The sequence below is a fragment of the Embiotoca jacksoni genome, unplaced genomic scaffold (assembly GCF_022577435.1).
Source record: "Embiotoca jacksoni isolate LCO1_2020_lvr unplaced genomic scaffold, fEmbJac1.0.p SCAF_3, whole genome shotgun sequence".
Classification (NCBI taxonomy): domain Eukaryota; kingdom Metazoa; phylum Chordata; class Actinopteri; family Embiotocidae; genus Embiotoca; species Embiotoca jacksoni.
The window spans coordinates 5,168,461-5,194,219 of NW_027185381.1; the positions used below are offsets into that span (position 1 = coordinate 5,168,461).

The window sequence follows — 25,759 nt, forward strand, 5'->3', positions numbered from 1 at the left end:
TTTAAAAATACAAAAGGCATGTGACTAATGTTTTGTAGGGATTATACCCATTTTCATGTGAGTGCAAGAACAGAATTCAGTCTTTGAAAAGTCATTTAACTGCTGAATATTGACAAATCAACGACTATTTGCTTTTGATACCTTTGTATTTATTATAACACTTTGATCTGCATGTGGTTGGCCACCTTTGTGCACTCTCTGTGGTCTGTGTGGGTCTCTTAAGCTTTTGTGTTATATTTTAAACCTGTCTAAAATCTCATTTCCCCTCAGGGAAAGGGAAATATTGACTCAACTTGTTGGTAATTCAGTCTTGTTGAAAGGTTTATTTGCACTTTGTCAGAGGCATACACTCCATCATTCACCTCTTTTTCTGAAATTGACATTGTGCCAATGTACTCCTGACTGTCCAAGAGATTCATAAAAAGTGTATATGGAGGACAGTCTGTCCTGAACTTTGATTAGGATCAAAGTGTGTGCTGAACAAACAGATTTAAATACAATCAACCTTAACCATGCTCACATTGTCCACCAAATATCTCCATTAAATGAAACTGGTGGCTCAACAACAACAAGGGGACAATTCATATTTCAATGAGAATCCCCTTGCTAAGAAGCCCTGGACTCATCCATTTTGAGCTTTTGGAAAGGCGAGGTAGGATCCCTCGTCTACAATTTCACTGAACAATTACCCTGAATGTACAATGTAGCTTATTTTGTTTCCTACAAGTAACCGTATCCTTTACAACAGGACATTTTGTGTGTCAAAAGACCATGATGTTCAGTATCTGTCTGGGAGAAACTGTCATTTGAAAAACAGAAGGTCAAGGAATGAGAGAAGGAAAATGATGGCTATAGTTTGATTGATGGAACCTAGACAGATGTTTCTTGCTAAACATTTTGAAGCCTACAATATTATTAAAAAAAAAAAAAAAAAAAAAAAAAAAAAAAATTCTAAGCATAATGGCAACAAGCAGAAAGGACCCTTGTTTCATTTTACTTTAGATTTATTTGTAATTAGCAGGGATACATCATGAAAAAGTTACTATTTTATGATGAAATGGTGGAATGAGCTCCCCAACGACATCAGGACAGCGGAAACTCTGTACATCTTCCGCCGCAAACTAAAAACACACCTCTTCCGACTTTATCTTGAATAGTAGAACTTTAGTAGCGCTTAAAATGGCACTTACTGATTGCACTTTGTAGTTTGGCTTTCTTGAAGAAATTGTATTTTCTTGATTCTTGTTGTTCTGGGTTTTGTACCCTCATGGTTGAAATGCACTTATTCTAAGTCGCTTTGGATAAAAGCATCAGCTAAATGAAATGTAATGTAATGTAATATGATTCTAAAGTGCAATTTAATATTCAAGCCATAAATGTGATGTTAATATGCAAGAAAATCTAATTCACAAAAACAAGAAATAAAACCACATTCAGATTGGTCTTTAAGACAAAGGGCCAGGTTAAGGTCTCTGGGAAATAGTTATTTAGGCAAATTGCCCAACCATGTCAGTAATCAAATCTTATTGTCAGATTTCTGACACCATCCAAACATCCAGCTGGTGGAATAGAAATAGAACAGAAAGGTACTTTATTCATCCGAACTTGGAAATTCACGTCCAGCAGCTCGCAAACAAAGATATATTGATCCAAAAGAGAGAAAAATAAAATAAACAACCAATAAAAGTCAGTTAGTGATAATTGTGGGCCAAAAACACAAGGATTACCAAAACAAATCAACACATCAATAAATAAATTAATGAGTAAAATGAGGAATGCCTATGAAAATATGTTGTAAAGCCAACTTGCTGTGGGATCTTCTCAACCTTATCTGCCAGGATGTTGCATCGAGGGTGACTGGTATTGTCCATTATAGCCAGTGCCTTGCTTGGTATCCACCTCTCCAACGCTGCCCCCACTGATTCCAGAACTCTTGTCCTGTCCAGCCACCTAATGTTCTTGTCAGCCATGCTGCCACCCTGGCATACTCCAACATAAAAAATGACATTTGCCACCACTGACTGGTAGAACATGAACAGTTTTTCACTGGAGACATCAAAGGCTTCCCTTGGAAAAATAGCCAGCTCTGCCCCTTTCTATGGATAGCCTCTGTGTTCAGGGACCAGTCCAGTTTGTAATTCAGGTTACCACCACCAAGGTGGTAATTGTCTGAATACACACCACAAAAGCAGTGTCATCAACAACTCAGCGTTGTAATTAAAGTTTGCCTGTGTACATTTTCAACAGAAATGGTGATAGAACAGTTCCCCGCAGACTCCAAGTGCTGCTCACTAATGCGGCAGGTCTTCAGCCTGACAAACTATGGGTATCCTCTCAGGTGGTCTATGATCCAGGAGGTGAAGAAGAAATCCACACATCTTTTTAAGCTTGTCTTTAAGTATGGGGGGTTGAATGGTGTTAAATGCACTTAAAAAAAATCTGAGAACATGATCCTCACATATCCAACTGGCTGATTCAGGTGAGAAAATACCAGGTGGAGCATGTAACGTACAGCATCATCCACTCCTAGATGTTCCCGGTATGCAAATTGTAGTGAGTCAAGTGCATGTTCTACATGCAATACTTGAAGACAGAGAGGCAGCCGCTCTAGGGTCTCAACGATGTGTGATGCTAGATCCACTGGTCTGTAACTGTGTATTTTAGCCAGATGTCCCTACTTTGGGTACTGGTACCAGACAGGATCTGTTTCTACACAGAACTGGGATCCTTGCAGACTCATGTTGAAGATCCTTAGGAGCGGCTCAGCCATTTGGACTGCAGAAACCTTAAGCAGTCTTGTACACACAACATCTGGGCCAGCTGCTTTTCCTGAATGCAGCCTCTTGAGCTCTGCCCTCCACCTCATCTGTCGTGAAAAACAGGGTGAGGGTCCCCGGTGTGAGAGAGGTTACACCAGCAGTCTTAGGGCAGTACCAGTTTAAGGTAGATGGTGAACGGGAAGCTGCAGCTGAAGTGGTGGGAGAGGGAACATTTGGGGCAGTCATATTCTGCTCTGCCAGCTTCAATCTCCTCTTCAGCTCATGTTGCACAGGTTTGAGCTCTTCCTTGTCTCCATTCTTGAAAGCTTAATTTATGTGGTCTGGAATATGTCAATGTAACTGGTAATCCAGACTTTGTTATTTAGAAAGCAGTGAGCAGTCCTTGCTGCTCCAGCAATAACCCAACAAAAGTTAATGTAGTCCAGAGTGCATTCAACCATCCTATCAAAATCCGAGTCCCTGCCATTTCCCTGTGACTCCAGTAGCACATTCTAGTCTGTACATTCAAAACAGTTGATCAAACAGTTGCTGTGCCTCTGGTGTCCGCTTCCTAATTGTGCAGGTGATAGCACGCTGCCTCAGCACACAGGGTTTCTAAGATGGCTGAAGAAAGACCAGGGGCCGTATTCACAAAGAATCCTAGAACTGAAAGTTACTCCTAGAGACGAAATTCTAAGCAAATTCTTAGAATTGTGATGATTTACTTAGAATTTCCTTAGAAAGTTAAGAGGAAAATTATTATTCACCCTTAAAACTGTTTGAGGCAGGGAGATGACTTTAAAGAAGCTTGAGAATTTCTTCAGCAGAGGAGAATACTGCCAAAGTACAACAAGGAAGGGAGAAATATTCTTCAGACGCTGAATGACCACGAGTTAATGAAATGGTACAACTTATATCATGCGGGGATGATGTTTGTGGTCGATACCATTAAAGACACTCATATCTCCCACTCAAAGCATTAACGCCAAAAATGAAAGTAATCGCTGCACTAAGATATTTGGCAACAGTAAAATCAGTGATCACACAAACAGAAACATCACTTATAGCCTCATATTGAGACACAGTTAATTTGATTTCTACTGGATGTCACTGTGGCGTCTCAAGAAAAGTGCTTTTTATTTTTTTTAGATCAGCCAGTCACATATTTCCAAAGGATGTGTCACACCTGGCAATGGGGTCAATCACACCTCCTCTAAGATAAGGGTTTCTGTTCCTTTGTTGCTCAGAGTTGCTCTTAGAAGTTTCCCAAAGCACCCATGAGCAAGACCCCTTGCTAGAAGTTCTTTGGCTAAGTTAGAAGCTCTCTGAGAGGATTCTAAAAATATTTGTGAATACGGCCCCAGATTGTGATCTGATCTGCCAAGTGGTTGTAGAGCTGAAGCATTGCATACAACAGATCAAGAGTGCTGTTTTCCCTTGAGGGACAGTCCACATACTGTGCAAAGCCGGTCAGATGGGAGGTGAGGGTGACATGGTTAAAATCTCTTGATATTACCCTCGGTACATATTACGTCTAAGACCGACAGCCAAAAGTCCAATGTCCTAGCAACAGATCTTCTCCTTCCAATTATTATGAACAGGGTCACACCATTTATTGTTCACAAACAAAATCAGTCCTCCACCTTTGTTTTTTCCACTCGCTCTGACATCTCTGTCCGCTTGCATCATACTGAAGCAGGCCAAATCCACACAGGAGTCAGGGATGTTGTTGTTCAGCCAGGTCTCCATGAAACACACAGCTGCACTCCAGGTATGCCCAATTACTCTACACAAGTGCCTCTAGCTTGTCACACTTGTTATTCAAAGAGTTGACATTACCCACGATGATCAATGGCAGTGAAGGCATATTTCTCCATCTCTTTGACTTTAGCTTAGGCCTATCCCCGCACCCAAGGTATGTTCTCCTCAGCTCCATCATGATGTGATGTTTAACTCCAACTTTGGTTCATTGCAATGCAAGGAGATCCTCCCTCATGTACATAAAAATATTGCTTCTCTACGGTTGAAAAACTAAAAACTAAAAAAATAACACTGTAACGCAATAATACAGATGTGAGAAAATTATATTATATCAAAAAAAGAGCTACAGCAGCTATTTTTTGAATGTTTAGTCAAACCATAAACCCACTTACAGCCATGCCAGAAGCACTTTCTGGCAGTACTATACCAGTGGTGCAGTGAGCTTCATTCAAACATGCCAAAATGTTCATGGTGGTAAAGCTGACATGGTAATGCTAACAAAATGTTTACCATGTTTACAGTCTTAGTTTTCTGTCAAAAACCAAAGCATTGACAAATTAATGATTTCATCGGGTGACAGTGCAACATTAACAACAAAATATGAGGTCATCATGAATGTCTGAACCAAATTTTGTGGCAATCCAGCCAATAGTTGTCAGTGCATTTCACTCAAAACCATGAAGGTGAACCTCATGGCAGTGCTATAGTTGTCATCAGCGGATCACTAAAATGGGTAGGATTTATCCTCTGAGGACGATAAATGTCTGTACCAAAATTCATCCAATAATTTTTTTCATATTTCACAGGATAAGTGAAAAATGTACATGACCACTGGGTGGCACAAGAAAAAAAGGCAGGAAATAAGAAAATCATTACAAATCATCCTTGCGGGATACTATGTTATGTTGTTGAGATATTTTGACAATAAAGCCAGAAAGATTCATGCTCTAATAGCATAAATATGTTAATAAAAATCCATTTGAATCAATACAGTAGCTTTTGATGTGTTTCAGGATGGGACATTATGTTTTGGAAAACAACAACCATAGTCACGTTTTTAGACCAACAGTTGATTGTTCTTACCGGTCTTGCCATCATTCTTGATAGTGGTCCTGTCCGTTGTCAAACTTTCCCAGCCATCAAACCTCAGCTTTTGGTACTGTAACTTCACCTGGGCCAGGTTCTCCTCGATGTTGATGGGAGACTGCTTGGCGTTGCTGCAGGATGGAAACTTCTTTGCCCAGTTGTTTTGGTTTAATGTTCCTGGAATGATGGAGAGAAAGGAAATGTTCAAACACACACCCACACACATATTTGGGAACTGAGGGGAGTCAAAGCCTTCCCTGAAAAGATGTTGTCTGGATGGCATATATTGCTCGAAAAACCTGTATATATATCAATCAGAAATAACAGTTCCTTTGCATATGTGCAAACTAACCATGCCATGAGCATTAATGCACTCATACCATCACAGTTGCTTTTGAACTGTGCGCTGATAGCAAGCTGGATTGTCCTTCTCTTTAGCCCCGATGACACAGTGTCCATAATTTCTAAAAAGAATTTCACATTTTGATTTGCCAGCCCACAGGACAGTTTACACTTCACCTCAGTCCTGTGACCCGCTCATGTTTAGTCACTTGGACCCAGGAACACATTTAAAGTTTTCTGTATGTCTGTAAAAGAGGAAAGTTTCAGCTTTATGACAATACCAAAAATGATCTTTCTACACCGAATAGTCTATGGCATATGCTCTTTAAAATGTAAGAAAAAGGGTATTGAAGATAATAATTCATATTCATTGATTATCACAGGATTGAATATGTAATTAATTCAGACTCAAATCTAAATGAACACTATTTTGTGGTAAGGCTGAAAATTGTAAATAATTTGGGGATTTCATTATCTACGGTACATAATATAATTAAAAAATACAGAGAATCTAGAGAAATCTCTGTACACAAGGGACAAGGCTGAAAACCAATATTGCATGGCCGTGCTCTTCAGGCCCTCAGACAGCACTGCACTAAAAAAAAAAAAGACACAATTCTGTAGTGGAAATCACTGTATGGGCTCAGAAACATTTGTGAGAACCACTGTCCGTGAACAAAGTTATTTGCTGGATCCACAAATGCTGGTTAAAACTCTACCATGCAAATAAGAAACTATATATAAACATGATCTAGAAATGCCGCCATCTTCTCTAGGCCCGAGCTCATTTAAGACAGACTCAGGCGGGGTGGAAAACTGTCCTGTGGTCTGACGAATCAAAGTTTGTGATTCTTTTTTTAAATCATGGAGGCTGGAGAAGAGGAGAGGGACCATCTAGCTTGTTATCAGCGCAGAGTTCAAAAGCCAGCGTCCGTGATGGTATGAGGGTGCATCAGTCATGGCATGGGTAGCTTGCACATCTGGGAAGGAACCATTCATTCTGAATGATGTATACAGGTTTTGCGACATATGCTGCCACCCAGACAACATCTTTTTCAGGAAAGCCTTTGCTTTTTACAGCAAAACAATGCCATACTGAATTCTGCACATTCTATTACAACATGGCTCTGTCACCCCGCATCATAAAGCAGAATATACAACAAAGGAGACCCTGAACTGTTAAGCAGCTGAAATCCTATGTCAGGCAAGAATGGGACAACATTATGAGTCCAACACTGTGAACGAGCACTACACCATGCTACACAGCACCCAAGCATTCTAAAAACATATGGAAAGAGCCTGTGCACCACAATATCACAAGCCAAGCAGTAATACTGCCAAATATTTAATGAATACGGTGTCACCTTGTCTCAATATTTTGAAAACATACCACCACCTCTGTAAATACAACACTCTTAAGTTGTCAGATGATGTGGAAACTTGTATTGTTTTTTGTTTAAAAATACACACAAAGTGCCATATTAATGCAGAATAACATGGCAAGGGTCAATTGACTTAATGTTACTACCTGTCTTGCCCGAACAAACACATCACTAATTAAAATTATGCTACGCTACCACTATGCATGCCCGTACACCAAAGTCAGACGCTACATCGTACAAAGCCTTTGTAACAAGGTGTGTGCAAAATTTCACTGGGGTTATCAAGTGGGCACCTCCCTTCACCGGTGTTTCATCAAGTTAGGCCCATTACAGCTCGGGAATGCTCAACAGTAGTGATGTTACGAGATGTGCCGACGCTTCGAAGCGTGTGTCGAGTAATGGAGGGGGCGTTTCCTCGAAGCGCTTGTCGAGGCTTGCTTCATTTAGGGGAGGAGCCAAAAATGATGACATCCGAAACCTCGCTGCCCGGCTGTACCACGTGACTGCTTCGGGAAGTGGTTCAGATTTTGCCGGGAGGTTTGACAGCAATATAAACCCCTCAGGCTCCATTCAAAATGTGGGTTGTTGGTAGAGAGTTGTGGTCAGTTGAGAGTTTGGATAGTTTGGAGAGTATAGAGAGAGAGAGATAGTTTGTAGAGTTTAGAAAGAGAGAGATAGTTTGGAGAAGTTAGAGAGAGAGAGATAGTTTGGAGATTTAGGAGAGTGAGGAGAGAAGGATAGGTGATAAGATGGAGCCAGCTAGGAAGAGGAGGATTTCCCCTGTGTGGGAACACTTTGATTTGATAACTCCTATAAGGTAAGCTAAATCTAACTCTCTTTCAGACACATTAGGTTTGCTTATTAAGAACTGTATTTTTCACAGTTTCTTATTTTATTCAAAAGTGAGGTGTTTATTGTGCTCCAAGGAGTTGGGGTACAATAACAACACCTCATCCATGCTGAGGCATTACCGTGCCTTGCATTTTTTTTTTTTGATTTATTTGATTTTATACACTTTATTAATCCCCGAGGGGAAATTTCTTCACTACAGCAGGGGGGCTCTCAGGGGGGAGATGCTGCAGCAGGCTGCCACTAGCGCGGCGCCAGGTAACCTGACCTAAGGTGCATGTTTTTGGATGATGGGAGGAAGCCGGAGAACCCGGAGAGAACCCACGCAAGCACAGGGAGAACATGCAAACTCCGCACAGAAAGGCCCAGAACCGGGTTCGAACCTGGAACCTTTTTTGCTGTGAGGTGACAGTGCTAACCACTGCACCACCGTGCCGCCCAATGAGAATGAGGAGGAAACTGGAGCTTCACCCAGCCAAGGTAAGTCATTACAATATTACAAATGCACCATCACAATTTTTCCCTGTTCACTTTTGTTTATTGTGGAAATAAAGACAGGTAACAGACACTGTATTTATTCTCTTTTAACCAGCCACCAGAAAACAAGAGCTGGATGAAGCCCTCGTCTCCATGATAGTGAAGGACACACAGCCCTTCAGTATTGTGGATGATGTTGGATTCAGGGCATTTGTGTCCAAAGTGGATCCTAATTATGTTCTCCCTACAAGGCAGGTATGTATGGGTGCATGCATGAAACAAATGAGTACTTTATTGTGTCTCACAGTTCAGCACTATATATTTTTTCCTTTAGGCTCTGAAGGCCATGGTGGAGGCCAAGTATGAGTCAGCTAAGGAGAAGGCTAAGGCTAAAGTGGAAAAGGTGGCTGCTGTTAGCCTTACTTCTGACATGTGGACATCCACAAAACCAAAAACTGTTGAGAAACTGTTATTTCTGAATAAAAATGAATAAAATGTCCCCTGTTCTGTACATCATTGTCCAAGTTACACAAGCATATTCAGTCCCCTCTTCCTAGTTCCACAAGCACTTTCACTGTCCTCTGCCTGCTTAAGCCCATGCCATTTTCCTAAAGTGACAGAAAAACATTATTACACAACCTGCCATATCATATGATACTACCATTTTGGGAAAATTTACACACACAGAATACATTCAAAAATATTTTATTATGCACATATGTGATAATTTATGTACAGAAATTATTTGGTCATACATTTTTGTAATTCATAGTAATTCCCAACAGCCATAACAGACACAAAAATTCAATGCATCACATTATGTGGTTCAGATGCAGCTGCCTGTGATTATACACTTGGCCAGTAGGTGGTTTCGTGTGCACATGAAGCTTCTAGAAATGAACCCTTTCTCGAACCAATTGGCTGAAGTGGTTCGATGCCTCATGAGGCTTCATCTCACCATCACTACTCAACAGCAATCCTGCAATCCCAAAACTACTCCGCTTAATACTTTTTTTTTTACATCTAAACTACACTGCTCCAAAAAATTAGGGAAACACGTAAACAACACAGTGTAACTCCAAGTCAATCACACTTCTGGGAAATCAACCTGTCCTGTTAGGAAGCAACACTGATTGTGAATCAATTTCACCTGCTGTTGTGCAAATGAAACAGACAACAGGTGGAAATGAGGCAATTATCAGACAACCCCTATAAAGGGATGGTTCTGCAGGTGGTGAACACAGACCATTTCTCTGTCCTCATCCTTTCTGGCTGATTTTTGGTCACTTTTGCATTTTGCCAGTGCCCTCACTAGAGATAGCATGAGGCGGTGTCTACAACCCACAGAAGTTGCTCAGGTAGTGCAGCCCATCCAGGATGGCACACCAATGCACGCTGTGGCAAGAAGGTTTGCTGTGTCTGTCAGCACAGTGTCAAGAACACGGAGGAGATAGCAGGAGACAGGCCAGTACACCAGGAGACGTGGAGGGGGCCGTAGGAGGACAAAAACCCAGCAGCAGGACCGCTATCTGCTCCTTTGTGCAAGGAGGAACAGGAGGAGCACTGCCAGACCCCTACAAAATTACCTCCAGCAGGCCACTAATGTGCATGTTTCTGCTCAAACTGTCAGAAACAGACTCCATGAGGGTGGTACGAGGGCCCGACGTCCACAAGTGGGGCCTGTGCTTACAGCCCAACACCGTGCAGGGCAATTGGCATTTGCCAGAGAACACCAAGATTGGCAGCTTTGCCATTGGTGCCCTGTGCTCTTTACGGATGAGAGCAGGTTCACCCTGAGCACATGTGACAGACGTGACCAAGTCTGGAGACGCCGTGGAGAACGTTCTGCTGCCTGCAACATCCTCCAGCATGACCGGTTTGGCGGTGGGTCAGCAATGATCTGGGGAGGCATTTCTTTGGAGGGCCACACAGCCCTCCATGTGCTAGCCAGAGTTACCCTGGCTGCCATTAATTCAATTCAATTCAATTCAACTTAATTTATATAGTTCCAAATCACAACATAGGTTATTTCATGGCACTTAACACATTAAAGTCCTTACAGCAAGATGTTACAATATTATACAGAGAAACCCAACAATTCAACAATTCCCACATAAGCTAGGAGGGGAAAAAAAAAAAACCTCCTCTTTAAGGGAGAAAAACCTCCAACAGAGGGAAGGAAAATCTCCCTCTTAACAGGAAGAAACCTCCAACAGAACCAGGCTCAGAGGTGGGCGGCCATCTGCCTCGACCGGTTGGGGTGAGAGGAGAGCAGAGAGAGAAAAGGACAGCATAGAGATAGAAGAGAAGAACTGTTGGTGGAGATGACAAGCGCAGGGCAGAGACATGCAGCTCCATGACGGGACATCTGCAAAAGAAAGAAGAGAAACTACGCGAGCGAGGGAACTGAATGGAGACAACAGACAATAAGCAAAAACTATGGGAGAGAAAAAGATGGTGAGGTATGAGTCAGTTAAAGAGTAGGAGGAAAGAAAAGAAGCTCAGCGTGTAACGAGGTCCCCCAGCAGCCTCGGCCTATAACAGCATAACTAAGGGTTGGTTCAGGTCTACCCGAGCTAGCCCTAACTATGGGCTTCATCAAAAAGGAATGTTTTGAGTCTAATCTTAAAGCTAGAGAGGGTTTCTGTCCCTCAAACACAAACTGGGAGCTGGTTCCACAGGAGAGGAGCCTGAAAACTGAAGGCTCTGCCTCCCATTCTACTTCTGGAAACTCTGGGAACCACAAGTAGACCAGCGTACTGAGAGCGAAGTGCTCTGCTCGGATTATATGGTTCTATAAGATCTCTAGGATATGATGGAGCCTGGTCATGTAGGGCTTTGTAAGTCATCAAGAGAATTTTAAATTATATTCTTGATTTCACAGGAAGCCAGTGAAGAGAAGCTAAAACTGGAGAAATATGATCTCTCTTGCTAAATCCCGTCAGTACTCTTGCTGCAGCATTTTGGATCAGCTGCAAGGTTTTTAATGAGTAATTTGGACATCCTAACAACAAGGAATTACAATAATCTAGCCTAGAAGTAACAAACGCATGAATGAGTTTTTCTGTGTCACGCTGAGGAAGGATTTTCCTGATTTTATTAATATTACGTCGATGAAAGAAGGCAGTTCTGGAGATTTGCTTTATATGGTGTCTAAAGGACAAATCCTCATCAAAGATGACTCCAAGGTTCCTCACAGTTTTGCTGGAGGCCAAGACAACATCATCTGGAGTAACTAAGTGATTACAGAAAGAGTTTCTGAGGTGTTTAGGACCAAGTACAATAACTTCCGTTTTGTCTGAATTTAGAAGCAGGAAGTTTTTGGTCATTCAGGCCTTTATGTCTTTTAGACAGGCTTCAAGTTTTACTAACTGATTAGTTTCATCTGGTTTTATAGAAAGATATAGCTGAGTGTCATCTGCATAACAATGGAAGTTTATGCAGTGCTTCCTGATGACATCTCCTAATGGAAGCATGTACAAAGTAAAAAGTATTGGGCCTAACACTGAGCCTTGTGGAACTCCATAACTCGCTCTTGTTTGTCTGGAAGATTCATTGTTGACATGGACAAACTGGAATCTATCTGATAAGTAGGATTTGAACCAATCTAATGCAGTTCCTTTAATCCTCGTAACGTCTTCTAATCTCTGTAATAAGATCGTATGATCAATCGTATCAAAAGCAGCACTGAGGTCCAGAAGAACAAGTACAGAGACGAGTCCATTATATGAGGCTAATAAAAGGTCATTAGTAACTTTCACCAGAGCTGTTTCCGTGCTATGATGAACTCTAAAACCTGACTGAAAATCTTCAAACAGATCATTCCTTTGTAAACGATAACAAAGTTGATTTGCAACAACTTTTTCAAGGATTTTAGAAATAAATGTCAGGTTGGAAATTGGTCTATAGTTTCCTAAAACAGCTGGATCTTGAGTCTGCTTTTTAAGTAAAGGTTTAATTACAGCCACTTTAAAAGCCTGCGGTACATAGCCGGTGACAATAGATAGGTTGATCTGATCTAATATGGAAGTATTAATTAAAGGGAAGACTTCCTCAAAAAGTTTAGTTGTGATGGGATCTAACAGACAGCTAGAGGATCCAGATGAAGAAATAATTCTAGTTAACTCAGAGAGCTCAACAGGAGAGAAATTTTCCAAGTATACATCTGGTCCTACAGTTGCTTCCAGGGCTGCTGTGCTTAACATCACATCAGTGACGGTGGCAGGAAGGGTTGGCCCGATTCTCTCCCTAATAGTAAGAATGTTATTAGTAAAGAATTAGTCATTACTGCTGAGAGCTGAAGGAATAGAGGGCTCAACAGAACTGTGACTCTTTGTCAGCCTGGTTACAGTGCTGAAAAGAAACCTGGGGTTGTTCTTGTTTTCCTCTATTAATGATGAATAATATAAGGTTCTGGCCTTACGAAGAGCTTTCTTATATAATATTAGACTATCCTTCTAGGCCAGGTGAAATTCTTCTAAATTAGTGGAACGCCATTTCCTTTCCAGCTTTCTAGTCGCCTGCCTAGCAGAGTGTAGTTCTGAGTTGTACCACAGAGACAACTTCCTCTGGTTCATTACTCTCTTCTTCAGTGGGGCAACATTATCTGGAGTTGTGCGCAGAGATACTGCAGTGTTTTCTACCAGATGATCCACTTGTGTGGGACTAAGATCAACATAGATGCCTTCCACTGCTTTAACACACGGCATCGAAGAGGATAAGCATGTAACTGCTTCCTTAAACTTGGCCACGGCATCATCTGACAGACATCTATTGTAGTGGGATTTATTCCCACATGCTGTGTAGTCCATTAATGTAACTTCAAATGTTAATAAGAAGTGGTCCGACAAAACAGGGTTTTGAGGAAATACAATAAAATGTTCAGTTTCCATGCCATATGACAGAACCAGATCGAGGGTGTGGTTACCACGGTGATGGCGTTTATTTACATTCTGAGAAAAGCCTATAAAATCTAATAATGAGCTAAAAGTAGAGCTGAGGCTGTCGTTGTCCACGTCAACATGAATGTTAAAGTCTCCCACTATCATCACTTTATCTGAACTCAGCACTAAATCTGATAAAAAAAAAAAGTCAGAGAATTCAGTTAGAAACTCTGAATAAGGACCAGGTGGGCGATAAACAACAACAACAGATAGAATTGGTTTCTCTGCTTTCAAGTTTGGGTGTGAGAGACAAAGAGTCAGACTCTCAAATGAATTATAACTAAGTTTCGGCTTTGGATTAATTGCTAAACTTGAGTGGAAGATTGCTGCCACTCCTCCTCCTCCTCCTCCTCCTCAGCCTGAATCTCTAGGAATATGATAATTAATATGACTGGGAGGAGTTGCTTCATTAATACTAACATATTCTTCCTGTTGCAGCCAGGCCTCTGTGAGACAGAGTAAATCAATCTGATGATCAGTTATCAAGTCATTTACTAACAGAGATTTAGATGAGAGAGAGATCTGATATTTAATAGTCCGCTTTTAATTGTCAGATTTTTTTTTTTGATCCATTCATTTGGTCGGATCAATTTTTATTACATTTTTATTGATACATCTTTTCTTGAGTTTTTTTTAAATATAGGTTGTCTGGTTACAGACACAACCTCTGTAGGATGTTGAATGTTTTGGGTGAGTGACAGCTCTAAAGAAGCTGCAGAGGAGCTGTAAGACTGCAGCTCTGCGTCCTGGCCTCAACTCTGGGATGTCAGGTTTTAGGGCTGTTAAGAGACATGGCCATATTTCCAGAAAGAAGAGCTGCACCATCCAAAATAGGATGGATGCCGTCTCTCTGGATCAGACCAGGTTTTCCCCAGAAAGTATTCCAATTGTCAATGAAGCCCATATTGTTAGCGGGACACCACCTCGACAACCAGCGGTGAAGTGAAGACGTACGGCTAAACATATCATCACTGGTCCGGTTAGGAAGGGGTCCAGAGAAAACTACGGAGTCCGACATTGTTTTTGAAAAGTTGCACACCGATTCAACATTAACTTTAGTGACCTCCGATTGGCGTAACCGGGTGTCGTTACTGCCGACGTTAATAACAATCTGACTGTATTTACGATTAGTCTTAGCCAGCAGTTTCAGGTTTGATTCAATGTCGCCCGCTCTGGCCCCGGGAAGACATCTGACTCTGGCCCCGGGAGGGCATCTGACTCTGGCCCCGGGAAGACATCTGACTCTGGCCCCGGGAGGGCATCTGACTCTGGCCCCGGGAGGGCATCTGACTCTGGCCCCGGGAAGGCATCTGACTCTGGCCCCGGGAGGCCATCTGACTCTGGCCCCGGGAGGGCATCTGACTCTGGCCCCGGGAAGGCATCTGACTCTGGCCCCGGGAGGGCATCTGACTCTGGCCCCGGGAGGGCATCTGACTCTGGCCCCGGGAAGACATCTGACTCTGGCCCCGGGAGGCCATCTGACTCTGGCCCCGGGAGGGCATCTGACTCTGGCCCCGGGAAGGCATCTGACTCTGGCCCCGGGAAGGCATCTGACTCTGGCCCCGGGAGGGCATCTGACTCTGGCCCCGGGAGGGCATCTGACTCTGGCCCCGGGAAGGCATCTGACTCTGGCCCCGGGAAGGCATCTGACTCTGGCCCCGGGAGGGCATCTGACTCTGGCTCCGGGAAGGCATCTGACTATGGGCCGCTGGTTTCGCTAACTTCACGTTCCGCAAAATAGAGTCTCCAATAACCAGGGTTGGTTTCTCAGCGGGTGTTTCACCGAGTGGGGAAAATCGGTTGGAGACGTGAAGGGGTCGGTGGTGAACCATGGGCTTCTGCTTGGGACTATGCCGCCGTCGTACTGTCACCCAGCCGCCCAGCTGTCCGGGTGCTGCAGGGGACCGGCTAACTAAGCCTGCAGCCCTGGGCAGCTCCCTGAGAAGCTCCTACGGCTAGCTGGTTATTTAGCATGCACAGCTGCGATTCTAATTTTATGACCCTGGCCTCCAGAGCCCTGACTACACTACATTTATTACAGGTAGCATTATCATTAAGGGTTGTAACTAAACATGTCACACACTGAGCAGGAAAAACAAGAAGAGGTGGAGGGAGAGAGGGAAGCCATTGCTAACTGCTAAGCTAGCAGTACCAAAACGCCAAGTTAAGTGAACGTTGGTCAAAGATTTAACAGTAGAATTGCTCAAGAAGGGCAAGCGTGAGTTTTAACTTGAGATTAGAAAAAGTGTGGAGAGAGTAAGATACGTATAATTCAGGAAAAGAAGCTGAAATAGCAGAAAGAAGTAACACCAGTCACAATGGTTGTAGACAGGAAGTGACGCAATACGCTCACCTTAACGTCAGACGAGATCCCCAATCTCGGCAATTACTAGGTACTAGGTATTACGTACCAGGATGAGATCCTCAGACCCATTGTCAGACCATATGCTGGTGCAGTGGGCCCTGGGTTCCTTCTGATGCATGACAATGCTCGGCCTCATGTGGCTGGAGTGTGTCAGCAGTTCCTGCATGATGAAGGCATTGATGCTATGGACTGGCCTGCCCGTTCCCCAGACCTGAATCCAATCCAGCACATCTGGGACATCATGTCTCGTTCCATCCACCAACGCCACATACTGTCCAGAAGTTGACTGATACTTTGATCCAGGTCTGGGAGGAGATCCCTCAGGAGAACATCCGTCGTCTCATCAGGAGCATGCCCAGGCGTTGTAGGGAGTGATACAGGCACGTGGAGGCCACACACACTACTGAGCCTCATTTTGACTTGTCTTGAGGAATTTCCACAGAAGTTGGATCAGCCTGTGATCTGATTTTTCCACCTTTATTTTGAGTATGATTCTGAATCCAGACCTCCATGGGATAATGATTTTGATTTCCATTGATCATTCTTATGTTATTTTGTTCTCAACACATTCCACTATGTAATGAATAAAGATTTTCAACTGCAATATTTCATTCATTGAGATCTAGGATGTGTTGTTCCCTTTATTTCTTTGAGCAGTGTAGTATGACTTGTGCCTGCATACTTTGGCAATGTTGATCAAAGCCAAAAGTTCATACCTGCTTCATATGACTACCAATACCATTACTTCTCCATCAAAACAAGATATTAACATGTTCATTTTTGCTGTTTTCATCATCGATCCTACATGAAAAATTCATCGCTAAACTGTTAAGTCACAGAACACCATTTTTTTTTAAATCCTTAAGAGCTAATCTGGACAAAAAACAATGAACAACAATGGAAAACATCTGCTCAAAACTACAAAATGTTGTTGTTGTTTTTTATTTCATCTGACAGTGTTGAAATGAACATCCTACTCTAAATGAGAGGTCAGTGCTCACGTTCCCTTTTGGGACAAATTACCCATGGCTACTAGATTGATAAGAATACAACTGATAAAACTTGTGTTTATTATGTTAAGCTTTCTTCATGCTCAGGAAGATCAAGTAAACTGTGCATTCACATGGAAATCACAAATTTAGACTAAAGTCGCTAAATTTGGATTGATGTGGTTTTTCACAGAGAAAGCATAATTTCCTGAAATATATTTTCAAATGACTCATTACAGTCTGGCCTGCTCTTCAGAAACTAGAGTAACACATCACTGTACTGCAGGGATTAGGGGATAGTCTATTGCTTTGGCAGAGTTTGCTGAGGATTGAGAGCAGCAGTTAACTGTTTAAGAATGAGCACTAAATCATACTTTTCCTTGTCAAGATTGTGTTGATTTGTAATTGCAAGTATCCTAAAATACTTCTGAATGTTTCCTACAGGCTAAAGTGTTCATTATAGCCACAAGATGAAACAAAAAGAAAAGAACAAAGAATATAGAGGATTTATCTATATTTAGAGCCATACCAGCAGTGAAGCAAAAAAATGAAAATTTATGTTCTGAGTATCGCGCTGAAAAATGGTCATGGAGTCATTCAAATCTCAAGGGTTCTCTTTCAAAGGTGAGCAGCGGTTGCCAAGAAATCACTGTTTTGAGACTTTCACAAACACTAAAAGAGGATATCAATACTGTAATTGCAAAAACTGATAAAACCCATTCATTTTTAAAAAAAAGTCAGCTGACTGTTATGAATAAGTCATACACTAAAATACTTTAATACTGAATCCATTTTGTAACAGAAATGGATTTTGCCCATTTATAACAGCAGAGAACATTAAATGCAAGTTATTGCCATGATGCCTGTTCATGTACTCTGGCTGGGATTATCTAAAATATGAATTTGCTAATGTGTAATGTTCCCATAACGGTCTGTTTTGGAACAGCCTTTAAATAATAAACAATGACCACCATACACCGTACCGTATAACAAACAATCAAGGCAACATGCAGTTATTCCAAATGATAGCGAAATGCAAGTGGAACTCTGCTAATACATGAGTTGTGTCAATATCCCCCTGCCACAAGAGTAGTTTTTTTCAGACAAAGAAGTATCATCTAGATACTTTATACAGTGAGCTGTAGGGGTCTCCCCTTAAGCTCCTAAAGGTTGTGAAGTTGACCAGGGAACAGTTTCTGAGGCACAACCACCTCGCTGACCTGTGCTGACCTTGAGGTTGATCAAACTCAGCATAACACCATTTTCCTTTATTTCTGCAGTGTATCAGGTATTAAGTAAAAGGAGCAGCATGTACAACCGTAACAAGCTTAACACATAGACATTACTTAACAACCAAAATCTCTCAACCTTTTGACTGAAAGAATGTTACTGTAGTTTTACATGTAAGGTAAGGAATGTGCTACATGCAGTCCATCTAATATATGGTACAGTGCACTGAAGTGGCTTCCAATGTTTTCATTGTGTCACCACTAATTGATGTGAAATGTGAAACTCACCTGCATATGACCAGTCAATGTCTTCTGAGAACTTGCGTTGATTCCTGTAGGCATATCCTTCAGCTGCAAGAGAAAGAAAAAGAGTCAGTCACTGAAACATGTTCATATGAAGGTTTCAAGGAAGCTTATTTGATGTATCAGATGTAATCTATTCTCATATACACATTTATGTTATATACAAATCAAAATGTAAAGTCTATCCTCAACGTTAATAAAAACAATTTAGCTTCACTAATATTTAGCCATGCCTTCGCCTTTATAAGTCCAGGTAACAATCAACCTTTTTATGCAATTAGACACATCACTTAAATTCATTTCCATTTTTGATATTGTGAGATTGTAAAAAGTTTTACAGACACGAATTAGCCAGACAAGTGTCTTTTTGAATTCCTGGGCAGACATATTTATTTGTGGGTTAAACTTTAATGCATTTTATGGTTTAACAGTTGAATGGTTTGATTGTATTTGATTTGCTGCTCAACACCAAGTCCTCACTGAGATTACAAAGCTGAAAAGTTGCCCCCAAAGAAACCTACATATTTTCAACTGTTCTACAACTAAAAATGTCCCAGTGTCTGTTCCACTCAGTATATATCTAATTGTAGAAATTTCTGTCTGTATGTATGTACATTTGTAATTTTGTCCCTCGCATATCTCTGTAACCATTCGTCCCATCTGCTTCAAACTTGGTGAGTGTACTGGTAGGGAACAGAGGGGAAAATTTGGTGTGATTTGGACACGCAAGACATTTAATATTAACAAACTTTTACAAAAGGCGAACGGTGCTCAGGGCGCCACAGACAATTGCAGGGGAGTAGTCGAGCCTCTCTTCCACAGCAAACTGATCCCAGGAAACATGGTTTGCCCTGCCTTTGTACACTTAGGTACACCACCCAAGTGCTTTTTCACAGCCTAAGCAGAATGCTGGTGAGGGCAAGCATGCGGAAGAGAGAGCATGCGACACCACGAGTCTGTGTGTGTGACAGTGACGATGATCGAACACTAGAGCAGAGTATGAAGGTAGGACCAAAACAGTGAACAAAGAAATGTATGCTTGCCGAATTCAGATTAGTTTGTAAAATGTATTAAAATTTCATTACTGCTGTCAGCTGCTGTGATGCGGCAGCAGAGGGAGGAGGGTAGAGGAGGGACCATAGACTGTATAGTGACTGATGTCGGTGCTGACTTTAATTAAAGCGCCCAAAGTGCCAAAGTTCAGCCTTAAAGCATGACTACGACTTTAATGACTGTAGATTCTTCTTTTCAATCTACAGTATGTATCCACGTTCTCTGTGTGCCTGGCAAAGATCCTGGAGGTGAAAATGTATATTTAAACATTTTGAGGGAGCTTGCTATATACAGCATGTGGACTATTGCTTATGAAGCTAAGGGGAACTGTTCTCATTTGTTAACTTGAAATAAACTCAATCTTGATAATATACAGTTCTGATATGCTACTTCTTAGAAAACTTTTCACAGCAGATGGTCAACTACAGGTTGTAACTAATGAAAGGAAAAATTATGTGTCATGTGGCCAAATTATTTTGCCATATTTATGTACAAGTAGTGAAGCTATTGTGGCCCAACCCATCAGCCAACACCAATTTGCCATAATGGTGTCATAGCAGTTCCAGCCCGTGACAATTTAGTCCAAAATTAGCCCTTAACCCTGAGAACACGATAGACGCAAATTGCGTCCAAATTCCCATCGCTTCTGCTTGGTTGAATAGCACAGCAAGTATTCATCACAGATATGCAGCAATTATCCTATGAAACTGCACGACTTGAGCTTTCCAAAGATGCCGGTGCATTGTCTGGGAACAAACAGTTAGAGAAAACCGACTTTAATCAAATTTAATCAGTGCTACGCTCAGCATGTAGCTCCATCTCCATGCACACAACAACTAGGGAATAGGTCCTGAAGTCCCTTTTTTGGGGCTCTGAGCACCCGGGCCATCCATTTGCTCTTTTTCTCCTCATATCCTGTCAATCTCAAATGTCACTGTTGAATATGGCATTAAATGCCCCGAAATATAATTTTTCCAAAGATAAATGACATATGCTTTTAATAGCAATGATACAAAAGTTCTGGTCAAAAGATGTGTAAGATATAGCTGAATAAAACAAAATAATTTCCTGTCAGGCACTAGGCACATCATTTTTCAAATTACTCAATCACTGAGTATCCCACAAACATGTTTCAGATATCTCTTCTACAAAATTATGAAAGTATATCTCTACTTCCAGCATTCTGTGATGAGATACATGTAAAACAACAATTTCATAAGATACAAATATTTGTTCCCTTGATATTAAACACTACTATTCAAAGATTTTTTAAGTTTTATTAAAACAAATTATGCAAGAGTTGGATAGCCTACACTGTACTAAAAAACAAAACAAAACACAGCATAGCATGCATGGCTAGCTACCAAGATATGAACCTAAAAGTAAAGGGAGTCAAATTACCCTGAAAATAGCCTAGGGTTAATAGAGTTAAAGATTACCCTATAATTTGCACAGTCCAAGGGACAACCTACACAACTCAGTGTCAAAGTCGGTCCTCACATTTCTTTCATTGTTGCAGGTATTTTAGGCTGTGATGAGGAAAACCCCAACTTCTCTCTACAAAAACAAACTCAGTAGAGTGCTTTCATGAAACATTTTGAAAATTATTGTTCGACTAAAAAGACATGAAGGCCAACAGCAAGCTGGACTGGAACCAGGAATGTTGCAGTTCATGGTCAGCACCTTAATCTACCAATATTCTCCACATAAGAGTATCTTTAGGGTATATTTATTCGACTGACGGGTGAAGCAACCTTTTACAACATGTAAGCTCCAACTTCATATGGTTTTGTCATGTATACAATACCGCGTTTCATTGTATTGTATGTTTTGAAAAACTTGCAACAAACACATTTATAAATTGCGACATTATATTGACACATTTTTGGTTAAACCCTCCTCTACTAGCTTAAATAATGTCCTTAGGATACACTTGCCTTGGACCAAATGTGCTGTCACTGCTTCTCTACCTCTTACTGAAAAGCTGACTGGCCTTAAGCCACATGATAATATACTCAGGTGAACAATGTGTGCGTACGCAGTTGGCTTACATATTCATGGACCAAAACATTCTGATCATTTTGTTGTTGGTCCTCTGTATTTTTCCAAAACATTTCCAATCTGCTGAGGCTTGGACTATACAAGACATCTGAAGGTGCCCCGAGCTATTTGGCACCAAGAAATTAGAAGGAGATATTTTCAGTTCTGTGAGTTGTGAGTTGGAGCTGCTGCTCTCCTTGTACCACAGCTGGGAGGCACTCAAACCTGCTGACCAGAAGCACCCTACTATCTTTTAGAGATACTCCAACCCATTTCTGGCCATAACGATTGGCCCCTTGTCAAAGCTGCTTAGATTTTTACATGTGCCCATTGACTACAAAAACACCCTTACCATCTAATATACTCAATCTAAAACACTAACATGTAATGTTGGTAAGACTCCTATAACCAACGTTATTCGCTTCATCTATGAGGTGTACAGTATATGTATGTCACAGGTTGTCCAATATTTTGTATGCTTCATACACTCATTTATATCAAAAGTTATTTCTGGTGTGATTTATGATGTTTCTGATGAAGGCTTTATGTTGATCTGACAGTACAGTTACTACACGGGTTGGTGGAATTTGGACCTTCTCAGACTTTTTCCCTTTTCCAATCACCTTGGTGGTAGGTGAAGTCATGCCATAAATACCTACTCTGCATGGAATGTTTTAACATAATTTGTCCCAAAACAAGCAAACAACTGAAATGTTGATATGCAACAAACCCAAACTCAGAAAGCACAGCCATTTGTCCTTCAAATAAATGAGTTCATGGCCTTGTGCATATCATACAGTTTACTGATCTGCAATGTCCTTGCTGACCAACTTGGATCATTCTAGCTATATCAGTCAAACATGTAATGAGATCCTGTGTGGTGTGATGTCTGGAGGTGACATCATTAAACCAAGCAGCTGTGCAGGCATCTGTCATGGTAATGAAGTGCAGTTGACACCCAGTGGGGCCATTAGAAAGCAACACCTCATTATCATAACAGAGGTCCAAGGACTGTACTGTGAAACAAAGAACAGAGGTCACATGTCAAGAAGAGGAAATAAAGTGATGTGATGGGTTTTTAGAAACTGCCACAATAGTGAGAAAAATGTTGGGAATTCATTGATGTTTTTTTTTCTGATGGGGAAAACGAACCTGCGGCCATTTTTACAAAAAACGTTTTACCATAGTTGTATTCCAGGATCAGCTCATACTACTGTGGTGCTTGAAAGTTTTCAACATTTGAATATGACCCAAAACATCATCAGATATTCACACAAGTCCTAAAAGTAGATGAGGGGAACAGAATTAGACAAATGAGGCCCAAATATTATATTTAATAATTTTTCCATTGAGGAAAATAATCCCATACTACATATCTGAGTGGGAAAAGTATGTGGCCATCCAGGATTAGCAGTTAATTTGAAGGTAAAATTAGAGTCAGGTGTTTCCCGTCAATGAAATGATAATTTTGTAAGAATGGGCGCCCTGTTTCATTTTTGAAAAAAAAAAAAAAAGCAGTGATCTTCACAACACATTTTTGTTGAAGTGAGAAAAGATTTGCTGATGCTAATCAGGCTAACAAAGGTTAAAAAAAACAACTATGAAGAGTTGGGAGTCCACAAATCCACAGTCAGACAGACTGTACGATTGGAAGAAATTCAAGAGCATTGTTACCCTCTTCAACTGACAAACATTACTCCAAGAGTAAGTAGTGCAATAGGCTGCTCGGCCTCTAAGGAACCAAGAGTAAATTGGAAGGCCTCTCTCACATTGGATAATGTTAATGTTCAGGAGTCAACTATATGGTTCCTGTCCGCAGTTTACTTAAGATCACAGGGAAGCCATAAGGCTATTGGAAAAATTGTTTTAGGGACAGACCAGACCGTTTTCGTTACAATGAAAACTGTTATGTTTGAAAAAAGGAAGACACTGCAGTCCAGTTTAAGAACCTTATCCCATCTGTGAAACATTGTGGTGGTACTATTATGGTTTGGGCTTGGTTTGCTGCATCTGTGCAAAAATGTCTCTCCATCATGGATGGAACAACAAATTCTGAAATATACCAGCAGATTCTATAGAAAAAATGTCAGGGCATCTGTCTTTGAATCTCAATGGAAAGTAGGTTATGCAGCAAGACATCGACCATTGTAGAAAAATCTAGTTCTTGTTTTGGAATGACCAAGTCAAAGTCCTAATCTTAAACCAATAAAAAGGTTGAAGAAGGAACTGAAGTGAAACGTTCATGTGAAAAAAAATCCACCACTACCCAGAGTTGTAGCAGTTCTGCATGGAGGAATGGGCCAAAATTCCTCATATTTAATGTGCAGGACTGATGGATAGTTGCTAGGGGTCACACTGAAAGCAAAGTTTCAAGTATTATTAAGGCAAAATACATTGAATATTGAATCATTATCCTCAATAAACATACATCCAAGTATTTTAGTCTCACTTGCATAATTTGATTCTTTATGTACATTCAAAAATAATTCTGATGTTTTGTAGGAAATATTTAGGCAGAAGGAAAGCAAAATCTAAACGGTTCACAGACTTTCAAGCCCTACAGTAGCTGTGAATAAAGGCCAGGGTATGGTAGGTATCTATGCAAGATTTTAATTTATTTTTTTTTACACCTGCGAGCACCTTTCTGCATTAAGTTTTTTCCAGAGCTGCCATGGTTCATAAAAAATGCTGCCATCAAAAAAAAATATTTGCCTCAGGTTTTTCTTTCTTGGCAAGTTTGAAAAAAAAAAAAAGAAGCTTAGAATGGTTTGATTTATCAGTAACACGGTTAAAATATTTTTTTCTAAGCAGTCAATCATACTGAAGGGCAAAGTGGATTCACACAATAACAGTGGAAAATGTGAGCAAAGTGCTTTAAGAACAGCTATTACAACTGTTAGCGTGTGACACTCAGTGGTTTGTAATCCTGTCTCTTGAAATATCAGACATTCCCATCCCTCCTTAGATTGTAATAAACTTTGTGATCACTTAACATTTTTATATAGCATCACCATCTGGTTAAAATTGACCATCTCCACTTTAATTTGTCAGATTGGCTTATGACTATATACCCACAGAACGAATGATTTTCCCATCATTGTTATCTGTACTTTTTTTTTTTTACTGCTAATTAGCAAATGTTATAACAGTAAACTTAAATGGCAAATGCTGTGTAGTACTACGGTGGTCAAGTACAGCATCACTGTCCTTTTAGGCCTGTTTCTGTCTACTCCGTGTATGTTTGTTAAAAATCCAATACTTAATGAAAATTGCCTTTCATGAGCTACTACAAGAATTAATTGTTATTTTGTCTTGCAAATATACAAAACTATAAAACCACAAAACAACACCAAAGTCTATAGTCATGCTAATTGAAAAATGTAATGGTTAATCATGGCCATTAGGAGCCTCGCTGTGTATGTTGTTAAATAATAAAAGTGAATATCATAAATTCTTAAATAATCCAGTATACGAAGCAGAAAAAGACACAACAGGGCAGCAATACTGTGGACTACAATAAATAAAAAAAATGTTTAGTACATAGTCTGAAGCGTGTGGTGCAAGTGCATTGAAAGCATTTCTAAATCCACATATGCTAGTTTAACACAGATACTTGTTAAAGATAGAGTGCAAACTAAGGCACCTGGTTTAAAGGGGTCTCTTAATTAATCACCATGTGGGAATTAAACCTATAAGAATATCATCTTCCATTCCCCATAGGTGTGCGTGCTCCATAGTACATAGCTATTATATATGTGAAATTGCCAAGTAGTGGGAGGAAACACCATCCCTGCAGAGGAAACGAATCTGCTTGTGCAGAGATTGGGCTAACAAATTTATACAAAAATAATCTTTGGCATTGTACATTTTGTATTTTCAGTCTTCTGCGTGTTATTGAACTGCTCCGTTTTCCTGTGTGTAACAAGCAGAGTGGATGTGTTTTGTGCACCCACCTATGTATGCATATATTATTATCTTAATAATGTGCCCTTAAACTAACAGTAAAATACTACATTATTGACTTTTTGTTGGACGCTCACACCACCACTTTCAGCTGCCTTAAGATAGCAATGTACCAACACTGCATCTGACTACACTGCATTTTTAGACCATGGGGTCTCAGATGGGCTCCATTTGCAATTTAAACAACATGGGCACTGAAAAAAAAGACAACCACACTT

General features: G+C 40.7%; 1 protein-coding gene across 3 annotated transcripts in view; it reads right to left on the reverse strand.

Moving 5' to 3' along the window:
* ptprz1a (protein tyrosine phosphatase receptor type Z1a) overlaps nt 1-25,759 on the reverse strand; it is a 156,491-nt gene that overhangs the window by 86,312 nt on the left and 44,420 nt on the right. For all 3 annotated transcript variants that reach the window (XM_069162122.1, XM_069162121.1, XM_069162123.1), the window contains exons 2-3: nt 18,471-18,533; nt 5,604-5,783 (exon numbers count right to left, since the gene is read on the reverse strand). In XM_069162122.1, the coding sequence (XP_069018223.1) occupies nt 5,604-5,783; nt 18,471-18,533 (243 nt within the window). The remainder of the gene's footprint in view (nt 1-5,603; nt 5,784-18,470; nt 18,534-25,759) is intronic.